This window comes from Stegastes partitus, unplaced genomic scaffold (assembly GCF_000690725.1).
Source record: "Stegastes partitus isolate 25-593 unplaced genomic scaffold, Stegastes_partitus-1.0.2 Scaffold675, whole genome shotgun sequence".
Taxonomy (NCBI): Eukaryota; Metazoa; Chordata; class Actinopteri; family Pomacentridae; genus Stegastes; species Stegastes partitus.
In genome coordinates this window covers 76,427-102,314 of record NW_007578406.1, presented here as the reverse complement: position 1 = coordinate 102,314, position 25,888 = coordinate 76,427, and the positions used below count along the sequence as shown (strand labels likewise).

Below are 25,888 nucleotides of genomic sequence, written 5' to 3'. Positions count from 1 at the left end.
GAGTTTTATTATACATTATATGATAATACATTAAAATATAAGTTATCACCAACTATACAGGAATTATTCAGTCGCTGTCTAAGTTGTGCCGTGTGTGATTGTGCAGATTTGACCGGCGAAGAGCATGATGGGTAAAAACGGGCGGGCAACGTGATGTTGTTGGATGTCATTGGCTGCTGTGACCACCATCATGGAGTGCTGCGTTCAGGTACCGTGGGGAACATGAGACTCCTCTGGAACAAACGGGAGACAGTCGCCCCATGGGTTGATGTTTCTTGTCATATTTAAACATCTTTTCAGTGAAAACCTGCGTGTTTGGTTGTGAATACAAATTAATTTTTGAGCTGCTTTATGCCCCAATTCCCAATAATACCATAAACAAGAACTCAGTGTGTTCAGTGGTACCGACTGGTTTATACAGACATCGTGGAATACATTAAAATATCACAACAAAGATCTTTTCTGGTTTCTGTTGAGGCGTGATTTCATACAGGTCACACTCAATGTAACGACGACAAATGCTTGCTTTGGTCTTTTTAATACACCAGCCTTTCCCAATTCTTTGCTCTGATCGCCACTAATAAATCAAAATTACCAATCTAGGTCATGATAACCCTTCTTCCATCGGTCAGCAGAGGGCGCCAAACCCTTTAAAAAAATCAACCAGCCAGATCAAACTTCAATCATTGGACATCTACTCATTTTATTTTTTACCAATCAGTAAAATCACATCAAATAATAGTCAAATCCTTTATACATAATATATAAAATAAATAACATTTATTCAATAATGCTGTGAAAAGTGACTGTGGAGGTTCGAGGCGGTACTGTTGTGTGCCAAGTACCGTCCTGGTTGATCAGTCCACTGGATGACATAACACATCATTAACAATATGACTTACTTCTTTATTTTTTAAAATGTGCTTATTTGCTTTCTTTATGAAAGTGAGATGATTGACATCAGTGTCATGTTTGTGTGTTAAGTACAGAGCTAAACACCAACATCTATTCAATGTCCACTCGTCACTTTGTGCACCTTAATTGTTGAACCAGCTCAAAACTAAAACATGAAAAACTTTAATAGGGAGAAACCCAGCTGTTGTTCACCAAGAAATAGTTCAAATGATGTTACAACATCCCCATCCTCCAGTTCTGTACATAACATACAAGAGTGGTATCAATCTTTTCATTTCAAACTAGAAAAGAAAGCAAACAAGCGTAATGCCACAAATGTGGAGCATCTCTTTGAAGAATACACTAAGAGAGAGGCTAGATTTGGACGGAAAGTTGATTACAGTCACTATTATAATCATTACTCAGGAGAGCCACTGTTAGTATATTGGCACAACCTGTGAGATTACAAATGCAGTTGAAAATGTTTTTGTCTTAGATTTTCTTGTATTTCTCATTAGTGGATACAGCAGCGTCTATAAAGCTTCTATTGTTCCTATAAAATCCGTCTTTCAAGATGATACTTCTGCTTGTCTTTCCACTATTGTCCTTTCAACTCAGTAAACCTGTCGTTTTCAAATGCAGTGCTCAGGAATGGGAGCCATGCTGACCGGAGAACAGTTTGTCAACAGCACCATACTAGCAAACAATATCATACAATCTGACCCTGTTTAGATGAGAGGCAAAAGTAAGAAAGGTAGTTGTACAGATCATCAGACTGGTTGTCAGATGGTATTTTCAAGGGACATTTAGTATGATTTGAAGACGTAGCACCTCCATGATTAGATGCTCACCTGTACTGACAACATGAAACACTGAGATCTGATTGTCAGACAAACCGAAAACATAAGCATCTATAATATACTGTATTTAAACTGTGTGTAGTCGGTGGTGGTTCACCAGGAAGAGTCCAATTTGTGCAGAACAGAAAAGGTAAAGGGATGGTGCAAATGTATAAAGATGCATTCCTTACCAATCACTAAGCTGCCACCACATATGTGCAGTATATTAACTGGATAACCCATAAAACAGAAAAAAAAAGCCAAGCTGGTCACATGAATGAATGAAACAAAAACTGCAAAATGCATAATCTCTTGATGTTTAAAATGTGTTTAGAGGTTTTCTTGTGAAATGCTGGTGAAATGAGTGGTAGGTGGAAAGGTGAGTTACCGGACAAGTGTGTTCTACTCTATTGTAAACTCCTGGTATGTAAACAGCAGATTGTTTGGCTCCGTTGGAGAATTTACAGAATTCACGATCCTCTGTTAAAAGTAGTTACCCTGCCATGTTTGGAAATCATGTGTAGATGTGCATTTATTATAAAGGAAGCTCACAACCGCAAGCTGACAACTTGGGTTCTCTAACAGTTGGTATTCAAAGCTTCTTGAGTCAATTAAATCCAAAATACTCGTACCCATGTAGGAACTAAAGTCACTTGAATGCTATGTTCACATCAGACAGCGAACAAAGAATGTCAGCAACTGAAAATGTAGCTGTACTTGAGATTTGGCTGGATACTAGTTTGGATTCATACAGGCAATAACCTCCGTCACATTTCCTCGAAACCTTTAAATAAAAAGGTAAAAATTCTGACAAAAACAATTATTAGCCAAGCCCATGGATCCAAGTGCCATGTCTGGAACTTGAGGTTGGCTAACTTAGATTATCATGAATACTGGAAGCAGAGGGTAACAGTTAGCCTGGCTCTTTACAAAGTCAAAGAATCCACCTAAAAACACTACGTGACACATCGTATTGTCTTTGTTTTATTTCTACCCAAGTTCTTACAGGCAGCTAGCTCAAAATGAAGACAAACTTGATGATCACAGGTTTTAGTGTCTTTACAGGCAGACTTTAGACATTATTAGTTTGATTAAACACGTAATTGATTCTTGACTTGCCTGTTAGGGGTATTTGTGAAGTACAGTGAGAGGCAGGAGGGCTGCTGACCCCTGCCTTCTGTCTTCATGCTTCACTAACTACATCCAGGCTCCAGCTCCCTACTTAGATGAGAGGTAACAATGTCCTCATCGAAGTCTCAGGGAAGAAAATTATGAAACCTATTTTTTCAAAAACTTTTTCATTGTACTTTTACGGCTAAGAATTTAGTCAGCATTTATTGTATGGGACAAAAATATGTGACAGGAAATGTGCATGAACAGGGCAAACCCCAGTCTCTTGGTCTAACTGCTTATCCTCCACATGAACTGAACTTCAGTCAGTATAGAGGCCTGTTATAACCATCTTCAAGTAATTAGCTTTTGTAGTGTATGATACCACATCAGTGTGGAATCCTCAGGTATGACAAATACAGACTTTTTCTAGACTTAAACCCAAATTCCTAATCTTCCGTAGCTCTAGACCACATCATAATGTAAGTAAAACATCCATCTATACTCTTGGACTTATTGAGAAGGTATTCATCACCAAGTCAAACCCGTATGTGATTTCATTTATGAGAACGTAGCTTTAAACATAATAAACAGATGTTTGTTGAAGCTCTAACAGCCACGGGCGAAACTCAGGCTCAGTTTTCTGTCAGTATCAAAGGTGTGATGATGGAGAGGTGAACCACCTGACACACTTCTTGCTGCTGTTGATGCTATTCTGCTAATACCTAAATGGGACTGCCTACCCTAATTACAGTGATCTATCTTTATGTATACACCTTAACTACAAATAATCTCTATTTTTTTTTTTTTTTTACAAAAACATGACTCATCTATTCACAGACTGACTAAAGGTTTAAGTCAGTTTGGCATAAGTGCGCACACAGCGTACAGTAGCAGGAGGAGCACATTGATTTAATATGGTGACACTTAATGCAGAGTGCACTGTCTGTTCACACTATTAATTAAATAGCTTTCAGTGACCTTTTAGCTCTCATCTCTATAGATTTCACTATTATTTACAATATTACAGTCACAAAAGATTGCAGGCAAAGCATCGCACAAATTTGGACAGACACCCACAATAGTGCCGTATGAGATGGAGGTGACGCCAGACCACAGAAACAGTCCACCTGGTTTTTCTTATGATCAGTAGTCCATTAGTTCCAGTACTGCTTCAGTACTGTGAAAAGTAATATTGGCTACACTTTAAGCCCCTTTTCTGTGTTTTTTAAACGTAACACAGCCCAAATCAGCTCAAGTCATGCTACACCACATGGATTTATAGATACAGCTTGCCTATAAGATACACATCGGGATGTACACAAACCCCCTGTTGGAAAACAATCCCAGTTGTCAGAAGAATCCACACAAAGAAAGGGCACGAAGCACAAGGTGAGGAAGTGATGCATGATGATATCACATGGTGCTGAGCCTGAGTGACTTGGTTTAGATGGACGGCTGTGAGACGAGGTGAGCTCTTGGTGTGACAGGACAGTGTTTGGACACAGTGAGTTCTCAGTCAGCAGTGACAGCCCTTTTCAGCCGACGCGGCGGCTAGTTCCTCTTCATCCTCGGCTGGGTAGAGGACCTTGGCAGTGAGGCCGCTCTTCACGCCGTCCCAGCCGTCACGGGTGACGATCTCCCCCATCTTCATCAGCTCGTAGATGTCTCTGGTCAGCAGTTCAAAGGCCCGGTCCACGTTGCTGTTGCACTTGGCCGATGTCTCCACGTAGCGGATGCCCAGCTCGGCAGCAAGCTGCTCTGCCTCATCCCGGCTCACCTTGCGGTCCTTGTTGAGGTCACTCTTGTGGCCAATGAGGATGTAGACCATGTGGTGAGGCAGGATGTGCTCACTCACCTCCTTGTGCCATTCTCTCACATGGTCAAAGGTCTTGCGGTTGGTGAGATCAAAGACTAGCAGTCCCCCAACTGAGTTGCGGTAATATGATGTTGTGATAGACCTGGTGAGTAAAGACATTAACAGCATGTTAGCAGTTAGGCAAAACTATCTAGACTTGTCACTTCATAACATCTTGGACACAACTGTGATCTACCAGCACAGGATTTCTGTTACTCTGAAACCACTTCATGTAAAGTCAGGAGATAGGTTTACATCTTTTGGGAAAATCTCAAGTCAGTCTAGATAAGTCCAGTCCAACCAGGAATTCTCGTCGAAGAAAGTTGTGAAGTTGAGTGACAAGTCATTGAAGATAAGGCCACACTAAGTATCAAGTCATGTAAAACGAAGTCTCCGCTCAAGTCTTAAATCAGTTCAGACAAATTTAAGAAACTTCCAAAGCAAGTGCTACGTCAAATATCAAGACAGTAGAAACAGGTTCAGGTCAAGTTCTAACTCCTGTCAAATGTCTGTCTTAAGTCATTTGGCACAAACCCAATCCCAGTCTTAAGTTTTCTCAAAAGATTTCTCAAGTCACTCACTCAGGACAACTCTGGCTGTTGTCAGTCGAAGAAAGTCGGTTAAGTCACAAGGCCTCATAAACAGTCTGTTAAAGCCTTCCACCTTTATGAAAGATGACTATGACACTGACACAGTGTTTGAACTTCGTCCCTTCAAAGCTGCGCTCATCAAGATTTTAGCGCAACGGTTAAATTATTGGAGTTGGATACAAGCAGACAAGAGCTGGTCCTGCTGTTCAAGTCAATCTGCCTATCAAACCAGTTTGATCAGCCACTCCATAATAAAGTGAAGATAAAAGAGTACCTGCTCTTTGTTTGGGTGACAGTAGGAATTCAAGTCAATTCAAAGCTACACTAGGTCAGGATTGTCATGTGTCAGAGCGCTCTTTTACGATAGCACCACCTAATAAACACTGCAAGGCCTATTACGTAAAAAATAATAATAATAGTGGACTTCCTTACTCCGCTAACAATTGGCACTTTTCACTTTGCATATTGAAAGTCCTTTCAATACACTGGTCCAAAGTCTATTGCTGTATAGGTCTGTCCTGGCCTAATAAATACCTTTTCTGTCATTTGCCAAGTCAAAACTTAAGACTTGAATACTTCTGCATTCAAATCTGTCATCACTGACAAAAGTAGAGTCGAGAATGACCATGTTTGACTGAACATATTCTGTATGTGATACCGTTGTCACATCAGGTTTTAGCATTCAGTCTGTATCTGTACACCTAGTTGTGATCTGCTCTCAGTCCAAGTCTGAACACCTCTAAATATGATCTAGCTGATGTGATCCCAGTGTGCTCCGCAGGCACTTGCACCTTGCATTAAAGTGTGTTTTTCCTTCTCCAGGTATGATAATCAGATGCAGGTCACATGTTATTAGCAGGTGTAAATGGGGTCAGAGAGCATCTCCTAATACTACACTGGACTATCATCCTGTCAGTCTGTTTATTTATGTAAATTTCTATGTAGTTCAAAGCAAATTCCATTCAGTGTGACAGTAAACAAAGGGTCTGCTGGGTGCCCTCAAACATCTGGGGCCACAGAGATCCCATATAATACACACATACAGGTTCTAGTCTGTGCACACTGTGGTTAAAAGAAAAAGCTGATTGGTCTAATAAGCACTTCCTACAGCCAGGCCTGTAAAGGCAGAAGTGAAAGACTCAAGTGTGGTGAAGCCTGAAGGAAAATACCCTCAGAAGCTCCATCTTCAAAAAGGAAAGCAGATCTAAGAGTGGAGCTGCCTCTGTAGACACAGAAATGCTTGAAAGGAAATTACCCATGACAGCAGGGACACATGAAAAGCAGGAAGAGCAACAGGACAAATGAACGCCAAAATAAATAAACAGATCTGGATAGAGACTTGTCATCCCTGCGTTGCCCTGGAGACAGTGGAGTCAGTATCTGAGGGAATCAGACTGGGGCCTAAATATGAGGAGGCTGCCCATCATCCGTCAATGAATGATGCAACTCGATAGGCACTGTTGTTATACAGGTCAGAGCATCATCTAATCTCCTCCTGACCCTTTTCTACAGTGTCTACACTCACTTCATTAGCATCCAAACAAGACAGAAGACGGCCCTGGTTTAATTGAAAGGGTTTTGAAAATAGCAGCTAAACAGGGCAGAGCAAGGCCTCTCCATTATTCAACGACACATCTCTGTGGAATCATCGCTATCTGTTCGATCCAGATACATTTCTTTTCTGCTATATTCCACCTCCACAGTGTTCCGTACCTGAATCGTTCCTGTCCAGCCGTGTCCCAGAGCTGGAGCTTGATTTTCACACCGGGCTCGATATCAAGGGAGCGGGCATAGAAATCAACGCCGACCGTCGGATCCGCCACATCGCTGTAGATTCCGTCCGTGAAGCGCTTCAGAAGCGACGACTTGCCCACGGTGGAATCCCCGAGCAGAATGATTCGGAACTGGTATTGCCACAAAATATCCATGGCATGACTAGAGGGAGACACCAGCGGAGTGTGTGTGTGTGTGTGTGTGTGTGTGAAACAAAGCCCTGTGCGCGGCGTGTTTACATGGAGCTGCTGCTGCTGCTGCTGCCTTCTGCTGCGCGGAGCCGCGGAGCACAGCGACCTCAGCAATCATGTGATGGCTTTACCTGCTCTGCTGCCCGGATCACTCATAGAAACCTGCCGTCAAGTTGTGTTAAAAGCCTGAGTGGATTTGTAAGCCGCAAAAAAACAAACAAAAAAACCCCTCTAGATTATTATTATTATTTTTTATTTATTAGCCGAATAGTGGCTCTAACTTTTGTGGCAGAAACTCCTGCTTGCTTGAAATACCACAGTGACTGCGCAAAAGCGATATTTCGCAACAGTTTATTGGAGTTACTACAACTTGCAGTGATGCTTTCTCACAGCCACAGACAACCGGCAGCGTCCGTTGCTGTCCGTGGTTCTGAAGTAGAGTCCAGTTATGGTCGGACTCTACTCATACTACTTTTTTATTTTTTTTTTAAAACAACATATAAACGTGTTCACCTGTGAATAAAATGTGTGTGGGTCTGTAAAAAAATTACAAATTTCTTCGGGGATGTATTAACGTCAGTAACAGAAACCTTTCAAAACAGGAGAGGTGGAAAAAAATACACATCCCGTCATGCAACCGGCCCACGTGACTTGTGTGGGCCAATCAGCGAGCCGCTGTCGCGCGGGGTTCATATATAATGGCAGCAGTTCCTCCTTCTTTCCTCTTTCTTTTCGGGTCTTCAACGAGGAGAGGCGACGTGAGAGAGAGGATCTCGGTAAGGCCTCAGCTGGAGTCGTTGTCTTAGTAAAATTATATAGACATGTAATTAGCGTTTTGCGATTTTCTTTTGTGTTTACTCCGTATTTAGATGGCAATAGGAAGAAGTATAACTAATATAGGCTGGCTTGGTAAGCTACGTAAGGTTAGCTAGTGTTGCTAATGCAGTAATGCTTAGTAAAAAATGCCGCAGCGTTGCACACAGAACCTACGTATTATAAAGTAAAACTCACGTAAAGTTGGAGCAGGCTGAGGCCTCGTTGCTTTAAGCTTAGCTTAGCTTAATGGTGGCTAGAAAGCTAACGCCTGTGAACCACGTGGCTACGTCCCCAACATGGCTTCAGTGTGCAGTCAGGACTAACATTCAGTTCATTAAATGAGTTTTGGTGTGACTGGTGGAGACATGACCTGTTCTTTAAAACTAAACGAAGCTCCTCCGACTTGGAGTATTGTTAATCGGTTTCAAAACACACTTTGAATTCCTGCTGTTGACAAATCAATCAATGTAGGGTATAAAATATGCACCGTAAATGAGCCTGGACTTTCTTTTTTTACTGTTTTAAGTTTTGAAGTATTCCAGAATGTGTAAAACTTTGATGCTGCTCCTGAGCCATTAATGACCTGTTTGTGTGTCCGCTATCTTCTACAGCAAGGTCCTATTGTCTCCTATTGAAATCATTTTAGTTGTTAGTTGATTTAATTGCCATACAAACGGCTTTGAAATGTCTCCAGAAAAACCTTCAGCACTTCTCTATTGACTTCAAAGTCATAAATAAGTATTTTACCCTGGTCGTGATAAAATATTTGAAATAACTCTTTAAGATTGATTAAATTAGCTTTTAAATGCTTTTTAAAAAAAAGTCTTGAACAAGAGGAGTAACTCAAGTTATTAATACAACCACTTTACTATATTCAACACAAGTCAGTTTTCTACGTCATGCTGCTTCACCCTATTTTCAGTATCTTAAACATGCTTACCTTTCTGGTTCAGAAGCTTTGTGGAGATTTAACTGAACAAACGTTGTTTTCTACAGAGCCAACAGGAAATGGCAGCTTTACATCCCCTCGATGACCGTGGACGTCTGCACATCAGACAGGTGGGTTGTCCTATGTCTCCGTTCGGTTGCATCTCCACCAGGCTCCTATCGAAGCCGTTCATGCTCTCACGTAGCAGTGAACGGTCAACAGGAAGCCAAGATGAAGACTTTCACCGACGGTCGCTGTTCAGTTCAAAAGTAACTGCTCAAGCAACATTTAGGGGAAGGACACTTGGACAAAATCACAGGATTCATCAAGCTTATTAAAATGTGATAAACATGGTATTTACTGACCTTATTTCATCCTCCTGCAGGTTTTGGGAAACGTCAAACGTGCAGACGCATGCCATGGAAGTCAGAGCATCACATGCAGGTGAGCAGTGGAGCCGTGCTGTCGATTAAAACTGCCCCGGCTGTGATGACACACTTGCCCTCACTGACATTAGTCTTGATTGAGACACTTTATTTGGCTGAGCCACGTTTTCTATTTATCTTGAGACGTTCATGTATTTTAAGACTCTAACCAAAGTGTCTTGTAGGTGAAAGCCATGGCTAACCCAAGTCACTGGATGAAGACCGCTCATGTTCAGGTAATGTTTGTTCCTCAGTTATTTGGCCTCTTGCAATGACGATGCGTGCTATCCTAAGGACCTGAGCTTGTTTGTAGCTCATTGTTCTCCAAGTGCATGCGAGAAAATAGGGTGGTCTTTGACTGTTGTGGCTCTCTTTTGCCATCAGCAGCCACTCAACTGTCCTACAGATGCCCTGTTAGTGAGGCAGATGAAGGCAATGTTGTGCTACAGATGTAAATGTACAGTTTTTGCTTTCAGGCTTCAAACTGTCGGCGATCTCAGGCTGGCACCACTGGACTACATGGCCACTTGCACGATCGTCATTGAAGGTATGTGTACACAAAACAAACTCCTCACAGATGGCACTTACTGATCCATGATGATCACTTACACAATGTGACTGCTGGATGAAGCTTGCGGATATGGGACTGAGATCAGGTGTTAAGAAATGTGTTCTGCACATGCTATTGAACTGGACTAACTTTTATTTTTATTTTTTGTAATTTCAGGTCCCCAGCCACTTTGGGGAAACTGTATCTCCAAGAACTGAAAGCTGTGTAGGGACCTGTGGCAAGACTGCACCTCCCTGACTGGCCTGTAAACGATGACTGTAGATGGATGGCTGTGGAGTAATGGCAGCTATAGGGGGGTGTGAAATCATGAGATCTGTAAAAGGTGAATTTTCATGTCTCAGCTGATTCTGTCACATTTGACTAATAAAACAGACTGATTAACTGTTCTTGGAGTTTCTTTTATTACCTTTAAAATATTTCAAGACATATGAAAATAAGATGCACAGGGCAAACTGCATTCATATTTAACAGCTAGAATAGATATGTGCTGCAGCTTTCTGTATGTCAGTGGTTTGTAGTCAAATACATTTCAGATATTAACATTACTGTTGTAACAGTCGTGTGTTCTTATTACATATCTTAACCAATTCCAGTTTCTAATATCTGATTTTATAATTCTGTTTTCAACTCAAGGTACCAACAGGCACAGGAAAGAAATGCACCACGTATATTTGGCTGACAAGATTATTGATCAATTTAGAAACCAGAAATTTGTACAAACTGCAATGCTGCAGTTTTAGTGGAAGGAAAAACATCTCAGTGTTACAATTAAGATCAAATTATGCTATGAACACTTAATGACCTGACCTCCAGTACCACTGTCCCAATTAAAGGCACAGTGTGGATAAGACAGACCAGGTAATAAAAACATTAACAGCTGGCTGGAGCAGAAAACGGCTGCAAGTTTCATGTGGCCCATTGACTACAGAGCAGATAGTCTAGTTCTGGTGGAGTGAATGGCTCTGGACCTAAACCTTAACAATCAGTACAGATCCATGACATGTAGGGTAAATGTAATTTAGCAATAAATGGACAATGTTCACACTGTCCATCAGCAATTCTAATGGGCATCATTATTTTTGTACTATTCTGCTTATGTCTTTGATTTTGGGAGTTTGTTTATACTTAATACACTTTTATTTTCTATCATCACTGACAAAGAACTGAATGTGGAATCAATAGTAATAAACTAGGGGTGCATTTCCTTTTGTCACTGTCCATTTCAGATTTTATAATTAAGTTTGAATTAGTTAAAATGACATTGTAGAAATACTGACCTAGAATTCTGACAAATCAAAATGGAATTGCAGATGTCTTGATAAGGCAAACTGATAAATCTGTAGTTGCATCCAAAGCTGCTAGGACGGCTTTCTATCCAGACATACTGCAGCAGACTTTCACATGTAGTTCACCACATCTGGCAGCTGTATTCCTGCCATGTCACAGCAGCCTCAGACCACAGTTTTAAGAAATTTTGGCCAAAAGTCTCTGACTAATGTAACTGTTATTCTCAAGTTTTCCTATTTCCTAGCAATCTGATCCACCACAGCAGCTGCAATTACTCCTGCTAACACTATTTAAATGCTTTGCTGGACCAGCATCCAATAAGATGCTTTGCATGTGCAGCATCATGCTCAACACTTCAGACCAGTCATTATGACACCTCACATATCTGCAACGGATATTTTGACGAGTCCAAATGAACATACAGATTTCACCGTCATTTTGACTGGTCACAGTGAAGCTATAGATATGCTGAATAAAACTTCTGACTGGTCACAGTGAAATTGCGACGAGTGAAAACAATGTTTGCTGTAATTTTAGTTCTGGATAGTCAACAACAGCACCCATTTAATAAAAAGGCCACAATACAGGTGGACAAGTCGGTGGCACTCGATCAGCATATCATGTCAGTTAAACCTCAGTGCAGGCAGAGTACATATAAAGGCAACAGGTTTTCAGAGTACTTTGTTCCAGGACTGAAACTGTCAATCCCTAATCCATGGCTGCCTGAGGTCAGTGCTGCATGAAGAGAAATGCAGCTTTATCAGTGTTGGAGTGAATCATCAGTTCACCACCAATGAGCCTGACAGACCGCATTAAGGGAGGGGAGGGGGGTTACTTTACAATTCTATCCAGAAATGACTGAGTCTATAAAAGACATTTACTGCAGAATGTCTTGCACTAAAACAGGTGTTCCATACATCATTCACTGGAGATAGACGGCAGTTTCAGTTCTGATATCTCTGAGTCTGGGGTGCTGCTGCCGCTCCGGTCACTGTACGTGTCCCTGCATCGGGCAGAGAAAAAAGGCCTCAGTTAGTCTGCATTCTGTGAATGCACGAGTAAGGTGACACATGTAATCTGTTTACCGTGGAGACAGACGGCAGCCCTTCTGTAAGTAGCTCTGCAGCTTTCCTGCAGCGGCCAGCAGCAAGCCGAGGTAGGGGGGAGATGGCTTGATGGGGCGAGAGGTGAACTCAGGGTGGTACTGCACTCCAACAAAATACTGGTGATCTGAAAATGAAGCATCAGATTTTGTATAAAGTGTATAGGCTTTCCTGCATAGAAGAACTTTTGACATCCATTAAAGAATTTTACTAAGCGCCAAAATGTTAAGAACCAAGATTTAAAAAATTATTTGTTTCAGTTGCAGTCTCGTCTAATTTACTGAAGCATAATGGACATTGTTGAAATAACAGGAAAACTGTACGCAAACCGATAGGTAGAGGGGTTATTTAAAATTTTTTTAAAAAGTATTCTGACACAATTACTAATTCCATCCATCCATCATCTACACACCACTTAATCCTCATTAGGGTCATGGGGGGCGGAGCCTATCCCAGCTGACTCAGGGTGAAGGCAGGTTCACCTGGACAGGTAACCAGTCTATCACAGGGCTACACTTAGAGACAGACAACCAAGCACACTCACATTCACACCTACGGACAATTTACAATCACCAATTCTAAATTGTTTTTGGAGCAGTTTTGTCATTGTTTATTTAGACAGATGAAATGAGAAGAGAGTCGAACAGCAAAGCCAGCAACCCTGGCCTAGGATTTCTTTTTTTCTTTAGCCTAAAAATGTATTGTGAAATTGTAATCCTACCAATACCATTTTTACTTAATGTATCAGTGCTCTGATTAGATTTTTTTTTTTTCTCTGTACCTTTAACAGAACAGTTTCCTTTATTTTGTATCCTAATTACACAATGCTGGTCACCTCCACAGAAACACCATGAACTGAGGAGTGCAGAATCTTGAAGAGGAACTGTTAACATTTAAAAACCCTGAGAAGATATTCAGTGTTAGTCTTCCTTACCGTCCAGCTCTATGACCTCCATCCTCTCTCCTTCCACATCCTCACCTACGAAGCGGAAGCCCTTCTCTTCAAAGTGACTCTTCAGGTCAGGGTTGACCTGTGCAATGACAAACACAGTTAAAAAATGCACTTGTTAACAGTTGCTCCTTTTTATTTTTATTTTTTTAATGATGGTGAACTGAGAGGTGAACAAACCTCAAAGCGATGTCTGTGCCTTTCATCCACATACTCTGTATCTCCATAAAGCTTTCCTGGAATACAGAGCAGCTGTAAGAACACAGCAACAACACATCAGCAGATGGTCTGCAGTGAATTTAAAGCTCATCTTACGGAGGACACTGTTGCTGGTTTTGAAAATGGTTCGTCTTTTTCCGAGCCTCATGGTGCCGCCCATCTGTCCCGGGTTGTGTTCTGGCATATCAATCACCTGCAATAGTTAGAAGAATTTTATTCTAATGCACTTTGCAGTTTATGCAGGACTCCAATTATGTTTGTGTTTTAGAAAACTTACCACAGGATGCTTTGATTCTGGATCGAATTCTGTTGAATTGGCATCTAAGTATAAAACAGAACAATGTGCCATTAATGATGCTTTGATTCATCACTAGCCACTGCTACCTACACAGGTAAAGGTAAACTGATAAACTGGATGCATTTGATATGAACTGATGAACACCTTTCTATGCGATGTTAGCCCCTCGTCTATCTGCTCATTGTTTGTAAAGTCCTGGGGTTGACAGGGAGGCAGATAACAGCTGATTGGACCGTCTCTCATGCATATTAGACCTACATTCACCGAGATAACTCCACTTAACTGCTTCAGCCTATTAACTGTACTCGTTCTCCCGGCTCCTGAATGCATGGTGTGTCATGTACCTCCAGTACTGTATGTTAATCCCATTTGTTGCTTTAGCACATCTGTAACCTCCACATGCTTCAGTCCTAACGCTGGCCTTACTAGCAGCTTTACTAGCTGCTGGTGCTGCAGGTGTGCCCTAACTTTTTCAATTAGTTGCAACTGGACATAATTTAGGTGCAAACAAAATCTTTCAGCACACATTTTGAGGCAAAATAACACATTATGGGCATTATCTTTTCCCCATACACATAGGGTGTTTAATGTATGAACAGGAACAAAGGTGCAGGATGAATGTTTTGACATATAACCCATTCTTTGTCATGAGGAAGATCTGAGATCTGCCAAATGTCAGGTTCTATTGTAAGCGATGACATTTTTTGTTGCACTTGTCACGTTTTTGGTGGCACTCATCAGTTGTGCAGCGTAGTGACACACTGCAGTGAGAAACAGTCGCTAGTGTTGGTGACAAAATACTTGCTGTTTGCACTCATTCAGTCTTTCTGCTCATTATATTTCTAACATTAAAATGCTGCTTTTTCCTCAGAAAATATTCCCCTCAGTCACTGGACATATGGGTCATTCCATGCCAAATCACTTCGGGCCTCCAGGTCATGTCATGGATATTCTTGCAAAAAATAATCATGCAAAAACACCTACAGAAGCCATGGAGTCTGTCAAAAGCCCACAGCTCCGCTCCAAGTACTTATGAATCTTTGAAAATAGATCCTTGCTAGGTCCTACACTGATGACATGATCACAAGTTCCAACATTTTCTCAAGGTTTCTGGGACATTCAGTAAAAACAATCAGCCAAATCCTGTAAAAAATAAGTATTGGTGAGGCTTTAAAGATGCTAAGAATAGCTGAAGTTATAACAGAGGGCCTATTTTAAAAAATTCAGAACTCATAAAGTGTTTGGATTAAAGGTCTTTTGAAGACAATAATGAACAGATTTCAGCCAGGGAGGACAGATGGTTTGAGAGAGGGGTGAAAGAAGCCATCTATGTCAAACTGGAGAGACCGTCCCTCAGCAGAGGTGGAGGTCTGAGGCATCATCTCTCACCTGTTTACAGTTCAGTCCTAAGATCTCTCCCAGGAAGATGAAACCACATTCACACCTGGTCACAAACGAACCCCACTGTGGCAAGGGAAGCACTAACGACTCACATAACGAGTGGGAGGAGCAACAAACCCCCAATCGAAACCAAAACTCAGGTGTTCATGGCTCCTTCAGGATATCAGTATCTGGAACTCCCAGAACTGATGAAGCCTCTTGGGTGAGAGGTGAAATGTATTCAAGGAACTCTAGCAGGTCCAGTTGCTACGATAAAACTACGAGAACATTTGGAGTAACTGTGAAACTCTAGGAAGGTTCCATGTTTTAAGTAAAAGTTTTTGCATGATTTAAAAAAACAAAAAACAAAAACCATGACATGAACTGAACTGAAATCTGGGTGAATTGGCATAAACTGAGCCATATGTCACATGTGCTAACTGTCAATACGGGATTCAGTCGGTGGTATTAAACAGGAAAAGAGTTTGTGGCTTATTTATAACAGTTTGGTGCTGCCAAAACAAAAGTTCTATGGATGGATGAGGAACGTGCAGCCGGTTCAGCAGTTAAAGACGTCACAGTGTTACAAGTAGTTTTGTTGGTTTCCTTTAAAACTACATTCAGCAAGAGGAGTCGATCTACATGAAAACCACCAGTCAGTGTTGATGATGACACACTGAGGCCGGCCAATAGCAGGTCTCCTTAATGTAAAGTAAAAACCACTACAGCATGAATGTTACCTGTCCAGCCGAGCACGTTCCTGGCAAACTCACAGACAGCCAGCTGCATTCCAAGACACACACCTGCAGGAACACAAACGTGTCAACAGGTGTGTCACTAATGCTGCGATTCATTTACATTACACATGAAGGAAGATGTTGTTTAACAAAGTGTGATCATGTATGATCCCAACAGACATCCTGTACCTAGGAAGGGCTTTTTCTGTTTCCTGGCCCAGTTGATGGCGTGAATCTTTCCTTCAGTTCCCCTGACGCCAAAACCTCCTGGAACCAGGATGCCACTGTGGACAGCAGGGAAACAATGCCCTGCTGATTAAACTGCTTTTTGAACATCCAGGCTGCATCACTTATCATCCTCATCACATAGAGCACTCACTCAGAGCTGCAGAGTTTCTGCCACGCCTCGTGGTATTTTACTGGCTCCTCCTGCAGAGTACAGGGCTCCAAATACGCTGAGTCAATATACTGGGAACAACAAATGGACACGGGTTAGTCAATACACTTTAATGCAGATGAGTACATGAAGCATTTAATTTCAACTTTCACTGAAGCTTTTGAAAAAGAAAAAGACGAACGATGAACATCATTTATATTATCAAGTTGCAAATCAGCTGCCTGTTATCAATAACACACAGGTAGGTGAAGGACAGAAAATGAGAATATTTCGTGGCATTACGGACGAATCACTGTCTTTTTAAAATGACAAAGTCAACAGAGGACACAAACGATGCAGTTTACACTTCTTTTGACCACAGACCTGCCATCACAAATTAAACGGAATATAATGAAATGAAACTACAAATGAAAGACTTGGACCTGGATCAAGATCATTTTTAAATCAGTTCAGGTCCAGTTTAAGTCCACATTCTGTAAGACAGGTGGTTGTCATGAGCAGGATGCTCTGACCCGTCCACAGTCACACAGAAGACACTTAACAACACTATAAACAGGCCATTCTGGATGCCAACTAAACTAAACTAAGAACTAAAAGGAAGTATTGATGGAAAACAGCGCTATGCAACTCCCCCTCTATAGAGAAGTGATGCTCCCAACCTGCGGCAGACAAGTCTACAGTGACCAAGTCCTAAAGCTGGCTCTGTTAAAAACGTCTGTAATGAAACAATGACTGGCTCTTGCATGGAGTTCACATCACAGCACGTATTTGTACGCGGTGGGAGTAGAGCCTGAGGAACCAGTGGATGGCAGCACAGGCAGGCCTCAGTCAGAGTCTAACTCCTTTATAAAGAGCACTTTTACACTCACTGTAGCTCACACTAGTTCACAAGAAAACTTTCAACGATCAACCATGAAGCACCAATGCTACTACGCTGCATAAACAGCCAAACCCTTGACTTCTGTATTTATAGAGAGGCAAATGTCACGCTGCTTTTCAATCAGTGGACACGGAGCACCTGGTACCACCTTACAATTCTCACCAAATCCTTCGTCTATAAGTGCAGAATTACTGACCTTTTTCTGGAAAAAGAGAAATGGAAAGTAGGACCAGAACTGATTTATTCTATAATAAAGTGACCCTGAATCCACTGAAAAATCATAGAAAAAGTCGCTACACTGCAAACAGGAGCTGCTAATAATTATTCTTTCATAAATATTTAACAACAAATACAAGCTAAAAAAAAAAGCTGCTCAAATCACTGGATCGATAGGAACACTGTTCACCACATCATTTATCGTTTACATTCCTCTAAGTGTGAAATGCAGCAGCTAAACTTCAGCATGACCCTCCCTGTGGGGGGGGACTGATATTAACACATGCATACAGATGTGATCAGAAAAACACTGTGTACATACCTTCACCTCCAATTTATGGCTGATGGCCAGAGCGGAGTGCTCCAGAGCCTTTATAACAGAAGCATAGGAGTCAGAGAACTTGGTGTACTTCCCCACCAGTGCTATAGAGCAGTGCTCCAGCAGTCTGTCTGACCTGTGGGACAACATGGCTGTTAGTTCACTATCTGACCTTCTCTGGAGTGCAGTAGCTCAATCAACCCACAGAGGAGCATTTTTCAGCATCACTTAGGTCTTTGACCGCTGCTGCTGACTCACCTGTCAGACATCTCCTTCCACTTCGTCAGCATCTTCCTGGGTCTGGTCTCTATGGGCATATTAAGCCTCCTGCTCAGGTAGCTCACCACGCCCTGGTCCTCCAGCAGCAACGGCACTCTGTAGATGGACGACACGTCGTGCACGCAGATGACCTGGAGCCAGACAGATGGGAGAGTTTAGCACTGCAGAGAAAACCGAGGCTGGGTTTGGTCACAGCTCATGTGCTTCACCTACTTGTTCAGGTTCCACATGGCAGAACATTGAGATCTTTTCTTTCACTGAGTTCTCCAGAGCAGTGGAACAGCGGCACATGATCTGTCAGCAAAGATGAGACACTGTCGTGAGCTCTCAGGGGAAACTGGGTCATTACAGCAGAACAACAAACAAACAAACAAACAATAACAACAGACAATAAATAAAACCACTGGGATGTGTTGATCATTAAACCAGTGGATATGTGTGTCATACAGTGTGACGTGCTGGAACCTGTCGCCTTGATTTACAGTGATATGTTTGTGTTCACTTTTCCACGTGACAATCCTGACATGTATGTAACCTGAACAGGTCCTCCACTCATAAGTCTGCTGCTGTGTCCACTTGGTCAGTCAGCTGCAGTTCTTTCTTTCTACTTGGCTCGCAGCTGAAGCTTGACCTTCACGTGTGGATTTATGTAGTTAATACCTGTAATTGCTGACTTAAATCTATGATGCAGTTGTGCGTTCTGTCACAGTCTTTGTCTCTTTAAAGTAGTGTTGTTGGTATAAGCAAGCAGCTTCTGTTTCATGACCACTAGGCTGCCTGATAAACAGCAGCTGTGCTGTGAGATCAGCTGCTGACCATCCACTGCCAGATGGAGTTACATCATCTATCAGAAATCACTGGTAACTATGATATAAAAACCCAACACTACTATGCATTATATGACACTCTGAATTCTCTTTTCTCCATTTACACTCTTAACCCCAAAATCATACATACAAACATATTGACAGTTTTAGAGAAAGATCTCGTATTAGTGCTCTTGTGCTGCTTGCATATAGAAAACCACTAACAGCTGTAAACTGTGGCTCTGAGGTTTTCACACAACTCCCAGAACTCTCAGTACACAGGTAGACTTATGAAAACTGAACAAGTGATGGATCAAACAAATGCATCACGTTCACCAAACATCTGGTTTTACTGAGACTTCTAAATGACCAGAATGCTCCTCACTACAGATGTCTTTCAGGTTCACTGCAAACTGCTTTTCCTGAAGGGTGAAGACATCATGTCAATAATGCAAAGTGCCATCCAGACCTCTTCATCTCAAGCTGTCACTGTGATTTAGGTTCCAGTGGACTAAACAACATTTCCTCCCCCTTGTTAACCTGCTTTAACCCTTAAAAATGTGTGTGTTTTATTTTTATATGACTTATGGAAGCCAGGGTATGATATATACGAATGTCAAATTGCTTTTATTTCTCTCAGAATGTCAACACTAGCATGTGTTTGTGGTTCCTGAATTTGTGGGTTGGCACACAGTCTTGCAATTCACTATGGATGGATGAACTGTTTGTGCACGTTATTCAGCTGAAGCAGTTCTGATTCAGGACAAAGTAAAGACTTTTAGAGGCTTCATCAGCTTTTAGAAACCATGGCACCCCTTTCCTGTTGCCCCGCTGTGGCCAAAGCAGCTGGAGGCTGAAGTTTTTCAGGGGAATGCATGTTTCAGATATTCTGAATTCCCAAGTTGGACATTTAGCCCAGAAAGCTGACTTCTGTAGTGACCACTAGCTGGACGCATTTCCACTGTTAGATCATTTAGAGAGTTTATTGTCTCAACCTGCTTTGTCATTATGCTCCAGGCCTGCTTCTACGTGGCACGAAAACTAATTCCTCACCATCAACAGACTCAGGTTGATCTTTGTCATCAATATCATCCAGTATCAAAGAAAACCAGTTCTACAGTAGACCTCAAACCCCGGTGCTGTCCCATCATGTAGATATGACAATAAGCGAATAAGCACAGGCTTATTAATCATTGTGTCTGTATGTTTTGCTGTATCAGCAAGATGACAGCAGCATTATGAGGTCTAACTAAAACATTACCCACTATCACTTGCATGCAGCATCTCAAACTTAAAGGATAAAAACAAATAGAAAAACAATGCTGTTTATCATTTTTGACATTTTGACACAAAACGCTGAAGAAAAATCGTTGGAATACCAGCGAGAGAAAACTGATAAACCTGACAAGCTGTAAGATCGCATCAGCTTGCTGAAGATTCAAAGAATGCATTTAAGAGTAAAAGACATCAGAGTGATCTGAGAATTGAACTCTGTGGGCTTCCATACTAGAAAAACACCGCCCTGGCAGAAAAGTGATTTGAACACAAATGATGCATAAAATACGTTAATGTGTGACAGAAACGGACTCACCAGATCAGGAGACAGACCCAGTCCTCTCAGCTCTCTCACGCTGTTCTGTGTTGGTTTTGTCTTTTGTTCTCCTGTTGCACTTGGCTGACAACACAGAAAACACCAACACACACACATAAACACACTGTATGATGCTAAGCTTCAGTCAGTGCATTCACATCATCAAAAGCCCACAATTACTGTTTCATTACATCTTCTAGTGCATCTGTTTGAATGAGCACATCCCATAGTATGAAGACGGTGCAGTCGGATGATACGCTGTTAAACATGTACCTGTGGATAAAACCAGTGAGGTGTAAAGGTGTCGCCATCTTACCTGTGGTATCAAACTGACGTGGATGTTACAGAAGTTCTCTCTCTTTACTTTAAACTGGAACTGCCTGAAGGCCTCGATGAACGGCATGCTCTCTATGTCTCCAACGGTGCCTCCGAGCTGCAAACACAAACAGTGACGACCAGGTTGGCCCTTTAAACAGCAAATAATCATGCACAGTAAAACACTAAACCTCCACCATGTAGTGAAGCTAACTCTACAGTAATCGAATCAGTTTAGGGGTATGCATCTTTAGCAATCTTACAATTCAATTTAATTTAGATACAGTTAGAAAGTATTGAAGAAGCATTCTAAGGCATTTGTGATTCAGTATCAAACAGGACACGATATCTCTTATATCAGTCGACTGCATGCAAACCCACTGACTCCTGTCCTTTGCTCACTGAACTGCAAATAAGGCAGAACTGACAGTTCAACTAAGTGCTTTTAATGAGGACTAACAAAGAAAGCAGAGTAAGGTTTGTGAGAGTATACAGCTACGACATTAAATCGATGATTATTGGCAAACATAACCTAAATATGTCTTTTTATAAATCAGAGTTCTTGCTGTGTTGTTGTGTTTCCACAGGCGCTGCTCCAGAAAGCAGGTTTAGTAAAACCTCAGAGTTTGGTAATCCTGAGATAAGGGAACTCTAGATTTTTGGTTTCAGAGGGCGGTCACTTGAACTCTTGGTAACCATGACAACTTAGGCTGTGATCTTAAATCGAGGGCGTACTACCAAGCAGGTTAGACACAGCCAGGCTTTCCTGCATTAGCTGGCTCAATAAAGCCTAAAACCACAGTGAGGGGTAACGGGCAGCATGATGGTGGCTATCAGCCTTCTGTGTTCACGAGACTCTCTTCATCAGGCTCTGTGAGCACTGACATAAAAGATGCCATTTAACGCGACATGCTGCCAACTTTCCCCGTCCTGTTTTAGTTTTAAAAGATAAATCCCAGGTCCACACTGCGACACATTCATATTCCTAAGTAGGGCTGGGCCATATCATACCGTGCACGGTAATATGAGCGTAATGTTCGGGGATGATAAGAAATCTAAATGTCACGATAAAATTTGAGTCCAATGCACACGGAGCGAGCAGCATGGCAGCGACTGAGGAGGAGGGCAGATGCAGTGCATGACCAACACAGCAGGGCTGGACCCGACTATCGGAATATTTGGCCGTTGTGGTGGTATCCGGATAGCAATTTAGAGATCCGAATATTTGCCCGATACTCGCCGCTATCCCCCCCCAAACCCAAATTGTTATTTTTTTATTTGCACCAATAAAAGTTTGGTTGTTTTGAAGTATTTTGTCTCGTGTCAATTATATCATCAGTTATTCATCAGTTATATTGTTATTGCAAATCCTCTCATTTATATCATTTATATATGTTTTTGGCTATATCACCCTGCCCTATTTCCAAGTTCACTGAATTTAAATGGGGGCTTTGCTCTTTAGTAGTCACTGCTTTAGTGTTGGAGACTTTAGTGTTGACAACGACCTTCTATCATTATCATGCCTACATTTTACTCAGAGCTGATTAAATGAACACTGATCAGCTGGAACTAAAAACTCTGCCTTTCCTGTCACTGCTTTTGTCAGAGTTTAGTTTGTTAAACCTGCTTTACGAAGTCGACCCCTGCAATGAAAACAGCCTCTCCGTTGTCACTGTAGTGGAGGGGCAAGCCATCAATATCCAGTATCAACATGAACTGTGTCCTCCAGTTTATAAATTGATTTAGAGCAACAGAAGACAGGACCTGTGTTTTTTTTTTTGTTAAGCCCTATTATCAGCCACTCAGCTTACCTCTATTACACAAACTTGAGGCTCTACATCATCGTCATCAACTGGCACTTTGGCCTGTTTCACAACCCATTCCTGGATAGCATCTGTGATGTGGGGCACCACTGCAAAACAGGGAAGCAAAACAGTATCTTCAGTTAATTACTCATCTTGAGCATGACACCGTCTTTTGTAGAGACATCTGACTTGTTTACCCTGTACGGTCTTGCCCAGATAATCTCCCCTCCTCTCCTTGTTGATGACGGACTGATAGATTTTGCCAGTGGTCAGGTTGTTATCTCTCGTCAGTCGGATGTCCAGGAAGCGCTCATAGTTCCCCAGATCCAAGTCCACCTCCCCCCCGTCATCAAGCACAAACACCTCGCCTGGACACAGCGAACATGCAACAGTCAGAACACACACTTAACATGTAACTGTGGTTATTTGTACTGAACATTTCCACTGACGTACCGTGCTCATAGGGTGAAAAGGTGCCCGCATCTATGTTTATGTAAGGGTCGATTTTGATGGCAGTTACATGCAGACCACATGACTTGAGGATTGTGCCCACGCTGCTCGCAATGATGCCTTTTCCAATGCCAGAGATGACTCCTCCGGTTACCAGGATGTACTTCATCATTGTGCTCTGGTATCTGGAGAAAGATGACTTATTAGAAACAAACAGTCGTCCAATAAAACCTTTCAGTGGTTAGAGATTGTTAAATTACATGATATTGTCTTTTGGGAAATTTGTCTTTGGCTTCGCTGTTGTTAATAATCTCAGTCATGCACATAAAGAGAATATCAAATATGATGTGATATTATCATGTTTAACATGATCAAATGTGAGACGTAACGTAAAGCAGAGTTGAAGCTAATTATTATTTTCATTGTCAATTAATTTGTTGGTTATTTTCTTGATTAATTCATTAGTTGTTTGGTCTATAAAATGTCAGAAAATGGTGAAATCTATGTTTTATGAAGCCAGAGATGATTTCCCCAAAAGCCTTGTTTTGTCTCCAACCCAACGAGAGTCAGTTTACAGTCATAGAGGAAAAAAAAACACTTCAAATTTAGGACACATTTAGATTTATTTCTTTAAAAGTTGCTTAAATCGACAACACCGACGTTTACAAATGTGAGAAACACTGAAAAGTTAAAATAAACTGAAATACAATTTCAGTGGCTGAAATTCAATAAGTGGACCTTTAGGTGTAAAGTTTTACCAAAACTTTATGGTTATTTAAGTGTGTTATCAAGTGGAGCAATTGTTTATTATGTTAAATTTAGAATGCATATATATAAAGAAAATCCTGTCGTCACCAGCAACAGGCTGCTTCACCCACAGTTCAACAAGCAGCCATAAGTCAGACTTTGCAGGATGACCTTCACATAATGTTACTCTCTATTACGTTTTAAGGCCAATTCAACACCTTGTCTCTTACAAGTAGACTTACACTGACTATATTAATCCCAGTGGAAACCTCTGTCCATCATCCATGCCTCGACATGTGAAAGATGTACATAACCTTTAATATCAATTTTTCTGTATTTTGTTATTTTATACTTTTAGTTTGAATCATGCTTCATTAAAAGTGCCTGTAAAGTGTTTTCCCCAAGAAGGAATCAATAAAGTGAAACTTTAAAATGCACTTTAGAATAAAAGATTTTTCCTGATTCCTGTCTGACTCTCTACTCATCTGGATTCACATGTTTTACAGGAACTCTTGAGGAAAGGACACAAAAAGTTCAGGAAGACATGCAGCTAACCACAGGCATGCCCTTCTTGCTGTATAACCCCGCTAAGTAGTTCCCACCCAACAGGGAGCCAAACAAACAAACAAACAAACAAACAAAACAATAACTTCACAGAACCAGATTTAACATTGTAGAAAACAAACAAACAAACAAAAAACCCAAATGAGATGAAAGTTTCCAGTGCTTCTCAGAACACCAGACAAAGCGTGGCACATTTGAAGCGCTCGGTTACATGTACACGCACACGCCGACCGGGCGGGCACGTCCAAAGCGGAAGAAGGCCGCCCTTCCGAGTTGCCATGGTGAACAAAACCAACGAGACCAAAGTAATGCCGCCGCACGGCTAGTTCCTGAGCCAGACTGAGTACCTGAACCAGGTCTACCGTCAGGAACACAAACCTGAGGCCTCGTTTAGTGTCCACAGCGGAAACACTTCACGTGTTCTGAATAAACTACAGATTTGTGTTGTTTTCTTTAACAACAATGTGGCGAATGCTCTATTTCTAACAGGCTAGTCAAGCTACATGCTACATTACCGACACTGCATTCAAAATAAAAGCAAGATTAGCTTTTTAACAATGACCATGTATCTTGAATCTTGAATGTAAGATGAGCGGCAACACACGAACCTAAATGGTCAAAGTTAATCCCACATGGCTGCATTATGGTGTCCGTTTGGTCAGAAGAGATCACTGTTAAACTGTAATCAGTGGTTGTATGACATTGTGGCGCTTTTAGCATTTCCACCAGTTTTATTTTGACTCTTTCCTACCGGAGGTCACGCTGGTTTACTGTGTGCAGCTTCACAGTGTTTGCTAGCTAGCAGCAGCCTCTCTCCACACAGCATCAGATTTCAACTCACCCGATATTCTCCAGCCAGAGCCTCCCGTCAAAACAACCCGGAGCGACAGAGCACAAAATCTTCGCCCACAAACCAAATTTCAATCCGATTACAGCCTATTCTGCTCCTGTTGTCTCCCACAGATACACCTTTTCTCAGCCTGGCTCTACACGTGTATGGAGCACGACACGGGGCTGCTCTGCATCATTCACTACAATTACGACAACATCGTGCTGCCTTTAGGTACGCCTCGGAAACTACTGTGTCCCACACGGACATGTCACAACCTTGAGATGTTAAAGTGAAAGAGGTTAAAACCCCGGATTCCTGCACACAGACAAGGCCTCTTGCATTTGGGTGTATGCATAATGACCAAGATCATTTCATGGTTTGAGGCATTTCAAACCCCAGAAGTTCTCAAGTGATAATCCAAAGTATATAGTGAATTACCAGCAGGACACTGCTCAGAGCAGACCTCCAAGGGTCCCTGAAAGCCTCAGGTTCATAAGCAGTTTGGTTAAAAGCAAATTCATCAGAAACGTCCTTCACTAAAGTACAAACTAGTTACCCACCATCCTTTGGTTCAAGTCTTGCAGAGGAACTCTGTATTAAAATATAGTTTTAGGATGGGTGTTGTTAGTCTGTATTGTAAACACTAGTTCTAAAGTTGTGTTTCATCAGATTGCTTGAATTTTTCTGCTTGTCAAATAATGAACACAGAATTTTATTCA

The 25,888-nt window shown here is 41.6% G+C and overlaps 2 protein-coding genes and 1 long non-coding RNA gene across 3 annotated transcripts; 1 reads left to right on the top strand and 2 right to left on the bottom strand.

The window, feature by feature from the left end:
• Nucleotides 1–3,962: 3,962 nt before the first annotated feature.
• Nucleotides 3,963–7,373, bottom strand: LOC103363630 (ras-related protein Rab-39B-like). Its single transcript, XM_008290461.1, is given in 3 exon segments — nt 3,963–4,804; nt 7,005–7,252; nt 7,254–7,373. Coding segments are annotated over 3 exon segments (810 nt in total). The 3' UTR covers nt 3,963–4,362.
• A 587-nt stretch (nt 7,374–7,960) lies between these two features.
• On the top strand, nt 7,961–10,381 carry LOC103363628 (uncharacterized). The gene is made up of 6 exons (XR_520509.1): nt 7,961–8,031; nt 9,068–9,130; nt 9,385–9,443; nt 9,610–9,660; nt 9,901–9,971; nt 10,152–10,381. It is a non-coding gene; the product is annotated as an uncharacterized LOC103363628 (long non-coding RNA).
• LOC103363629 (CTP synthase 1) lies at nt 10,378–25,363 on the bottom strand. The gene is made up of 18 exons (XM_008290460.1): nt 25,179–25,363; nt 23,030–23,211; nt 22,774–22,944; nt 22,583–22,683; nt 20,773–20,889; nt 20,457–20,540; nt 18,273–18,353; nt 18,039–18,190; nt 17,784–17,916; nt 16,348–16,436; nt 16,158–16,252; nt 15,972–16,034; nt 13,831–13,874; nt 13,650–13,746; nt 13,515–13,570; nt 13,320–13,416; nt 12,368–12,512; nt 10,378–12,285 (listed from the first exon to the last, which is right to left on the bottom strand). Exons 2-18 carry the CDS (start codon nt 23,196–23,198, stop codon nt 12,201–12,203), a joined length of 1,779 nt encoding a protein of 592 aa, XP_008288682.1. The 5' UTR covers nt 23,199–23,211; nt 25,179–25,363; the 3' UTR covers nt 10,378–12,200.
• Between the last annotated feature and the right edge of the window lie 525 nt (nt 25,364–25,888).

Coding starts and splice junctions, on each gene's coding strand:
- LOC103363629 (XM_008290460.1), bottom strand. CDS start 23,198: ATGATGAAGTACATCCTGGTAACCGGAGGAGTCATCTCTGGCATTGGA. Junction 22,684..22,773: donor TCTGGGCAAGACCGTACAGG/GTAAACAAGTCA, acceptor CCTGTTTTGCAG/TGGTGCCCCACATCACAGAT. Junction 16,437..17,783: donor GCCATAAATTGGAGGTGAAG/GTATGTACACAG, acceptor TGTTGTTCCCAG/TATATTGACTCAGCGTATTT.